Source organism: Pseudorasbora parva, chromosome 9 (assembly GCF_024679245.1).
Source record: "Pseudorasbora parva isolate DD20220531a chromosome 9, ASM2467924v1, whole genome shotgun sequence".
NCBI classification, from domain to species: Eukaryota; Metazoa; Chordata; class Actinopteri; order Cypriniformes; family Gobionidae; genus Pseudorasbora; species Pseudorasbora parva.
The window spans coordinates 29,915,523-29,925,054 of NC_090180.1; the positions used below are offsets into that span (position 1 = coordinate 29,915,523).

The 9,532-nt window shown below is 37.3% G+C and overlaps 1 protein-coding gene across 1 annotated transcript; it reads left to right on the forward strand.

The window, feature by feature from the left end:
- On the forward strand, positions 1–4,879 carry foxf2a (forkhead box F2a). Its single transcript, XM_067452198.1, has 2 exons — positions 1–1,711; positions 4,075–4,879. Exons 1-2 carry the CDS (start codon positions 715–717, stop codon positions 4,242–4,244), a joined length of 1,167 nt encoding a protein of 388 aa, XP_067308299.1. The 5' UTR covers positions 1–714; the 3' UTR covers positions 4,245–4,879.
- The last annotated feature ends 4,653 nt before the right edge of the window (positions 4,880–9,532 follow it).

Here is a 9,532-nt window from a genome sequence, read left to right on the forward strand (position 1 = left end):
ACGCGCGCGCAATACTCACTAGAAGTGCGTTCCTATTTCAACCTCCCATCTATTAGTGCCAGAGCTCTCACCAAAACACGCCATTAATTACTGGAGGTCTGACAGCTTTCGCCCCGGTGTTTGGCGTGTGGCGCTGTTGATTGAAATGTCGGACTAGGCTTGATAAATGGCGTTATTGCGTGTATTTAGGTTGTCAGAGGGGAGGTGGGGAGTCTCTCTACTCGGACTCTGCACAGCCTCCTGCCAGACCGATAGCTGGAGGCATGCCAGACATGGAAAGGGGTGGGTCTCCACGGTTTGAGGAGATTTCTTGGAGGAATTTAGTGGGGATCTAGGGGGCAGAGAGAGATTTACGAATTGATAGGTGGTCGCGTTTTGTTTGGCCGCACGTCTTTGCGCCAGAGGACTCTGGAGCATTGAGTTTCCTTCTCTTAAAGGATTAGTCTTCACGATGGCCACCAAGAGACTAAGGAGGGGTCGCTATCCTGGCGACACACAGCTGGTGGCTTCAGCGAGGAGCGCGTCCTGCGAACAGAGCAGAATTGTGGCGCAGTGACCTCGGCCGCCTTGAAGAATCGCTGCTGGCTTTTAAGAGAGATTTTCTTGGAGTACCAATAGTTTTCTACTTTCTCTTCTAGCTTGGGGTGCGTTTGACTCCATTTTTTTAAAGACTGACCCTTTCTTTTTACACTCATCCAGCTGCAAGGCTTAGCAATGACGACTGAAAGCTCTCAGCAGCAGCAGCAGCTTGACCCGCCGCCTCCCCTCAGATCCAGCCCGGCATCCAGTGGCGCGATGCACTCGGCGCTTCAGAGCACACAGACAGTGCTGGAGAGCACAGCTGCGACCGGCACCAAAGGCAAAAAGTCAAATTCGGGCATGAGACGCCCCGAAAAGCCACCTTACTCCTACATCGCTCTTATAGTTATGGCGATACAGAGCTCTCCGACCAAAAGGTTGACGCTGAGTGAAATCTATCAGTTCCTCCAGGCCCGCTTCCCGTTCTTTAGGGGTTCCTATCAGGGCTGGAAAAATTCCGTCAGACACAATTTGTCTCTCAACGAATGTTTCATCAAACTTCCCAAGGGCCTCGGGCGGCCGGGTAAAGGCCATTATTGGACCATCGATCCCGGGAGCGAGTTCATGTTCGAGGAGGGCTCTTTTCGACGTAGGCCCCGCGGTTTCCGACGGAAGTGCCAGGCTCTCAAACCCATGTACCGCATGATGAACGGAATCGGCTTCGGTGCGTCTATGCTGCCGCAGAACTTTGACTTCCAGTCGCCCTCCTCGTCTCTGGCCTGCCATGCCAACGGCTACAATCTGGACATGATGACCAACGCGGTGCCTGGCGTTCACGCGGGTTACGATGGCCTTAGCGCAGGGCATCATGTCTCACATATGTCACCGAGTCCGAGCTCCACGTACATGACGGCTTGCCAAGTCGCTTCCAACGGCGAATACGGCCCGGACAGCAGCAACAGCCCGCTTCACTCGCCCCCGGCGGCGATGAGCGGCTCCCTGGAGTGCCATTCGCCGTATGGAGCCGCCTCGGCACACTGGGCTTCATCAGGCGTGTCTCCTTATATCAAACAGCAGCCACTAGCTTCCAGCAGCCCGACTTCCTCTGGATTACACTCGAGCATGCCTCCGTACGCCTCTCTGGAGCAAAGCTATCTGCATCACAACGGCAGAGACTCGGCCGACATCTCGGGTAAAGCCGCCACCTCACACACTCTTGAAAATGTCTCTGCATATAAAGTTAAGGTTTTATCAGGTGTAATGCACCTACTGTTATTAGCCTATAACAACTTTTCGTTTAAACTAAAAAAGCCTGGCTAAATAGGCCTATACCACATGTAATTTAAGCGCGCACATCAATGTTTATAGGCTACAGAAAGCACTGTTTTAACAATTTAGCCTATTTCCCCGACATAATAGCCTAATATAAGAAGCATGTTTCCGTCACATAATAAAATATTTAAAAATATAATTACGACTTTGTATTTCACAATTCTGTTTATATCGCGCAATTCTGACTTTATAACTCGCAATTGTTTATTATTTGATAAAAAGTCCGAAGTCGCTATTTAACCTACCTTTGTTTATTTTTTTATGCAGCGGAAACAAGATTCCATAGCATATCGAATTTCATCAGTGCTTTTAAATAGGCTATATATTGTAGTAAAATTGTTTCCGTTATACCTATTCATTGTATTAATTTAGCTACAATAATAGTAGGGCCTACAATATAATATTTGAAAAATATGCAAATTAGCCTACTCGAGCCACGAATCTGTACACATATGTACAGTCATTAATCTTTTATCCCCTCAAAGTAGGGAAATTAAGTAAATTATTTTTCTGAGGCCTACAAAGGTTTAGCCTGCGCGTTTAGACCGATGTTATGAATTAAAGTTTGTGCGTGCCAATTAAGAAGTTGATTTTCCTGCGATGCTGCTTTGGTGAAACGAGCTAATTAGGAAAATAGCAAATGTCTGACGCAGAAGGCCTTAGTGTGCTGTTTGGGATCTAACTTTCCATTATTTCTTAAGGTTACGAAAACAGTGCCGTTTTTGCCAGTGGATTGGTAATGAAAACACAACATTACTGCGAACTAACGAGGATTTTACACACACACGCACGCACGCACGCACGCACACACACACGCACGCACACACACATAACACACACACACAGACACACACACACAATAGTTTTGAGCTATATTGGATTCTCCTGGGACACAGGAATACAATTTTCATATTTCAGACCTTTATATTTTAGCAAAATTCAACATTCAACATGTTTTCAGGCTGGATGTCCTGAGCACATTAAGGGCTTTTCAGAGATATCGAATGTTTGGAGGTTTCGCCATGACAACAAAATGCCTGACATCAATTAAGTGATCAAATGTAGCAATCTTTTGGAAATATGATTAATATTTTGTAATATCTTTTAAATGTTACTCATTTTCAAATAGTTTGTCATTAATAAATATCTCAGGAAAATGTTATGGGGTTTCTAATCAAAATATGAATTTCTGTACAAAACAAGAGGCACTGACTTCATAGATGTCCTCAATAGAGGACACCGGGAAATCATGTTTATCAGGCATTTTGGGAGACACAACAAGTGAATAGCGAATATCATTGTTCATATAAAATATTCGATATTATTATTATGAAAATATTGCAAGCTATTACTCCCATTATACTTCTTTTTTTTCAATACAAATTTAGTCCAATAAAACATTAATATGTAAATTAGATACAGTGTATAGATGTATTGCATTTAATGGGAAAACCCGTAATTTACCCACATGTTGCATAAAGCAAAATTGCCATTTTGCTTTATGCAATATGTCGGTAAATTACGGGTCAATTCATTCCGCTATATCGTTCATAACATAGTTGAGAATAATCTTTACAAAGTTTGGTAAAAATTGATTGGTGAAAGAAAAAAAAATCCCATTGGTTTGTCTATACATGTAATTTCATGTCTTTTCAAAAAGCAAACAAACAACAACAAAAACTGTATGTCCACTATACAGAGGAAACAATGCATATGTAGCCCTATAAAATATTATATATTTTTCTTATGCTTTAAATATGTAATGGCATGGAAAAAAATCTGGGTCTCATGAGGATATGAGAGGCTTCATATGATGCTCAGGTGACCCCAGATAAATGTTAATGATAAGAAAACGCAACAAACACTTCTCAATTCTAATAATGAGTTGAAACAAACAAAATAGGGAATTTGATAATGCATTATCTTAATTCGTTTACAGAAATGAATAATAATAATAATAATAATAATAATAATAATAATAATAATAATAATAATAATGCTATTGACAATGCGTTGAAATTAAATGACTAGAATACATTGTTTGTCCCGGTAAAAAAAAAAAAAAAAACTTAAAAAAAACAAACATTGAAATTCGTATTAAATTGCTGTACTGACAGCTACAGAAAACAAGCACTTATAAGAAGATTGCAAGGACAAGTAAGTCTACTTTCGTTGGCGATATTATATATTATAGGCTAATTGTCTTTTATTTTTTGTCTATAGGAATGTCTCGATACCAAAGCCACTCATCGCCAGTCTGTGACAGAAAAGACTTTGTGCTGAACTTCAACGGCATCACGTCGTTTCATCCATCCAGCAGTGGATCCTACTATCATCATCAGCTGCATCATCACCAAGGAGTCTGTCAAGATGTAAAGCCATGCGTTATGTAATTTAAAATATTAAACAATAATAAATCCTCACGTACCTGGACTGAGATGGTGTGTGCTTGGTGCACGGTTATCTACGAAAAATAAATAAAACAGACGGAAAACGTGAAATGGAAGCCGTTTAAGAGAAACCATGAAGGAAGAAATGAACTGATCGGAACTGAGGACTCCCAATGTGTTGGAACGTTTATGAAATATATTTACTTTCTTGGAAAAACCTCGAAACTTCTGCAAATAAGGAGATCCAAGAGGTCCATAATCAATAGCCAAGTCTTTTGTATGAACTGACCACATTTCCAATTAGGAGGAGAGGGGGATGTGTTCGATAACTGAGCTTAATAAAGTCGTCGAAAAAAAATGAAACCTTGTTATTTGAGATGCGAAATACAGAAATACAGTTCAGCGGTGTGGGAGCTGATCGTGTCACAAACCCACTTCAGCACAAATGATCTTATTTGTCTAAACCTTATTTGTGTGTGTTTGTTTTTGACAGCTCTTCCATGATTCCACCTCATGTGTGGGTCTGTGGGTCATTTCTTCTGTAAAAGGAAAGAGGCCTGCGGAAATCATAATAGAATAATAATGATTGCACTTTTGTTAGTTTAACAAGTTGATGTATACAGTTATGTACAGTACAATAAAACGATGTATTCTCAAAAAAAGTGTATTTATTTAATATTTATATTATTATTTGAGTTATTTGTTTGTCTGGGTACATTTTTCGTTTATTGTATTATTTATGCATGCCTTTTAAAAGTGTACAGTTTAGAAATAGGAATAACGGGCTTCTTCGCAATCAAATATACGCAATAGAAAAGAAAACGTCCTTTCTTGTTGTAAAAATAAACAGGTAAAATGGATACAATAGACATCATAATCGATACGACAGTTAAAACATAACTCTGAAAAACAAAGAAAGTCACTTTTTACCAGTTTATGACCGATAGGGTATAATCGCAGTAATTTTATAAGACTCGATCGAAGGCGCGCCTACGCCCTATTACGCACTCCAAATGAAGCATACAGGTAATACTACATAAACTACGTAAAACGAAAATAAAATAGCTACATTTCTCAATAAAATTTCAACAAACGCAAGCAAATAATCCGAGTGCCATACAATCAGTTACAATGAAATATAAGCCGTGGTCATGTTGTATAGCTAAAGTTGATTATTATTAGAATTATCAACGAGCAGAACGAATAGAGATCAACAAGCGCGTGGAGGCTTTCTCTGCTAATCCATATTGCTCAGGCAGGACTAGAGGGAGAACTACTGACGTTTTATCAGTTTAACGTGGTACAATGTCGCCATCTACCTATACATACCTATATATACTGTTACATCAAATACTGTTCTAAGTAATGTGCAATCATTAGATCGCTTTTGTTTTGGCCTCATTAGAAAGTAGCTATAAGGATATATTTATGTTTAGGATACCGGTATGTATATTGAAGTATTATGGTACTACTATTACTGTATATTCTTTTTTTGCAAAATAATAAATAAATAAATAAATAAATAAATAAATAAATAAATAAATAAATAAATAAATAAATAAATCAAACTAAACTTTTCTCATATTAAAAACCTCTTCTCTGATAGAAGATTAAAAAATAAAAATAAAAAATCAATCTCATCGTCAAATAGGATAATACTTAAGTCGCCCAGCCTTAATCTTTCTATTTTATTTTTTAAGTAAATATAATTAATATTAACGCAAACTAATTACTTAAACTTCCATGTCTTATGTAGCCTACTTAACATTTAAAAAGTGTCTAACTAAAATAATACAGTTTTTTTTTTTAAATAACAATTTAATATGTAAACTTTTACTTTTAAAAAATATCATGAATTTAAAGCTTACCAAGTATATTCAAACATAACTAGCCTATTAGTATGCTGTCCATTCACAGTTTAATAGCTGCAACGCGTTCTAAAGAATAACTTGAAACAATTCGAATTCCGTTGTTCTATAGAACGCGTTGGTAAAACTTGCTTGCCTTGTGTTACTTAAAAAATAAAACTACAGTTCGAACCGTGTTTAATATCCTTAGTCAAAATCATACACCGTGTCTGCCGATCAGCTGTCAGTTTACAAATTATAATTCAGTTGATGGAAATAGCCATTCAATGACGCAATGAGCATGAATAAACAACAAAGCTAATAGCTCGTCTAATCCCGAAGGCCTTGATTAGCTTGTTCAGGTGTGTTTGATTATAAGGTTGGAGCTGAATTTTGCAGGAAAGTGGATCTGGGGTTGAGAAGCAGGCGTTCTGCAGTTGTCATGTCAATTTGAGTTGATCAAAGTGAACACACCCTCTGTGGATGATAAAGTGTTCTAGGCGTTCGCTATGCCTACACTCTTAAAAATCTAAACTCCAATTTTGTACGTGTGCGCGCACTGAACCGTTTTGGTTTCCCAAAGATCCTTTCAGCGAGCAGCAGTTTATTAGTGTGACGATCATAAAAAAAGAATATATATATATATATATATATATATATATATATATATATATATATATATATATATATATATATATATATATATATATATATATATATATATATATATATATATATATATATATATATATATATATATATATATATATATATATATATATAAAGGAACCCTTAATAGAAAGGAACGATTCCATGGATCTTAAAGATTCTTCATTGAACTGTCGATGCCAATAAAGATCTTTCCTTTATTACGAGTGTAGGTGGTTGTTTTACCGGACGAATTCAAGTGACAGTGAACACTTAAAATATTTTCTTTATCACGTTGTTCCCTTTTAATGAGGAAAGGCCGATGTTTCATAACAACTCGATTTAGATCAAGGACGTCTCGCCTGCCAACTGTTTCTGCTGAAATATTGCCATCTTCGGAAAACGGTTCTGCATGCTCCGATCTAAAACTGGCAAAGGATGACAAACTAAACGATCAAACGTGGGCTAATGTGAAGTTTAGGGGAATAAAGGATAATGACTCATTTATGGAGTGAATTTAAACTGTGTGATGAGCATTTAGTGTAAAAAAAACTCAGAAAAAAAGACTCAGAAGCGCAGAAAAACACTTTACAAAATCCCGTTAGACATCACCTTTACGAAAATGAACCACAGTATTTCATCACCATTTATACTGTAACTGTCTTAACTAGGGTCCATCGTCAAGCCTGCTTTCCACGGGGAACTTTCAGGCTCTTGACGCAGTGACGGGTTGTTGAATTGCCGGCGGACAGTCCCACCTACCGACCGGAATAGGCACTGTTCAGCTGTAGGCCTACACATCTGCTTTCAGTGGCGCCTTATCTCATCTATCAACTATCTTAGTTCAATGGTCAAAATATATTACGGATTTACAATAAAGTGAATGCATGTAAAGTTGTCATGGGCCACTTTTTGTTAAAAGTGTAATTTAGATACCTTGACTATTTCAATTTATGCAGTACCTATAATCAGTCGCGGCTCCAGAGATTTTCTGTTGCAGGTGCTATGGGGATGCTTAACACTTAAGAGAAGGTGCTTTGAATTTTGCGGCATCATTATGGCATTATGGAGTCGCATTGGACCACCCTGGTTTAAATTAATACGTACACACCCGCCTTAATAATATAATATTATTATTATAATATAATTATATATATAATATATTTTATTTGTAAAGCCCTTTTCATAGTTAAAAACAATCCCAAAGTGCTAATTATATATATATATATATATATATATATATATATATATATATATATATATATATATATATATATATATATATATATATATATATATATATATAATTAATATTAAATATAATATAATTCTGGGCTCTCTTGAGGATGGTTGCTAATATCACCTGCAGCTCAAACCGTAACCATAGTTCCCAAGTCCGCGTGTTACGTGACTTTGGGCTTCTTTTTGGGCAAGTCGTGTTAAAAATCTTGAGTCGTGGGTTGCGTTTTTTTGGGCTTATTTTTTAAAATGTGTTTGCTTGTTAGGAAAATATGACAAGCAACTTTGTTTCTTAATAGTTGCTGTTTTGCCCAGTACATTGCTGACACGGTCTTCTCACAGCTAATGGCCATTCAATGCAACGATACTGCAATTCGTCCTCATACATCCCGCCTCGCTCCTCATTGAAGAAAAATCGCGTTCAACGTGCACTGATAGTTCGTAGACGTAAATAGACGAATACATTTTTTGTTTTACAAACAATACAACCAGAAGACATGTACAGAGACGGAGGAAACGGAGGAGGCACCTAATTTACCGATTTAAAAAAAAAAATGATATTATATTTTTATAATGTACTTTTTAATTCCGAAGAATCTCAATGTATTTATTATTACAGGCTATGATAAAACAATAAAATAAAATGTGTGCATGTTTACCACTGCTAATGTGTGCACTAACTCCGACTATGGGTTACCATATTAGCCTTCACATCACTTTTTCCATCTCCAAACCTCTTCTGTTCACAGCCTTTATTGCAATTTGAGTAATTTTGTAATATCACATCTGTTTTTGCTTTTCAAACTCTGAAAGGTTTCAATTTAATAGCAGGCTCATTTATTGATAAATTGTTGATCATAAATTATATTGATAATAATATAATAATATTGGGCTTGTGTTTGAAGCTGCAGTTGATTATTTATCTCGTGAGAGTTGGCAACACTGACTGACTGTAACGTTAGCATCCTCAATGAAAACCGCCGCCGCCGATTCTCTGTCTTTAAGTTCATCCCAGGAATTTTCTTGTTCTTGAGGCTCTGTGATGACGAGTGTTGTGCCTGCACCTTCACAGTCTCGTTTCTCGTTTCAGGATATGACTCAGAACGTGGACGTTTAGGGAGCAAAAAACGATCCAATTTGGTGTTACGTTATTTTACTTTGCTAAAACTCGCTATCAAAAACAAGCTCAGAGGTTCGTGGGCGCCGAGCCCATTGGCCAAAGATGATCACCTGTTTGGGCCTCATGTATTTAAGACTAATATATAATTTTAAATTATTATTTAATTCCTATTTTATAAACATGAGAGAATATTCAAACATGACTTTAAAATATGAATATAAAAAATTACAGACATTTCTTGGGGGTGCTGGGCAGGTGCTATGACTAATATAGGGGGAGCTGCAGCACCACCTAGCCCCCCCCTGGCGCCGCCACTGCCTATAATGTGTATTTGCATACCAATAACATTTTTCAAGGTCATGCACTCTCTACAAATTACTTTTCTGGTAAAGTGGGATATCACTGATATATCAAAAAATAACCCCTTAGACTATATT

Bases quoted from the DNA above. Each gene is read 5' to 3' on its own strand.
- foxf2a (XM_067452198.1), top strand. From the start codon at position 715: ATGACGACTGAAAGCTCTCAGCAGCAGCAGCAGCTTGACCCGCCGCCT. The intron at 1,712-4,074 runs GTAAAGCCGCCA...TTTTGTCTATAG, and splicing joins AGACTCGGCCGACATCTCGG to GAATGTCTCGATACCAAAGC.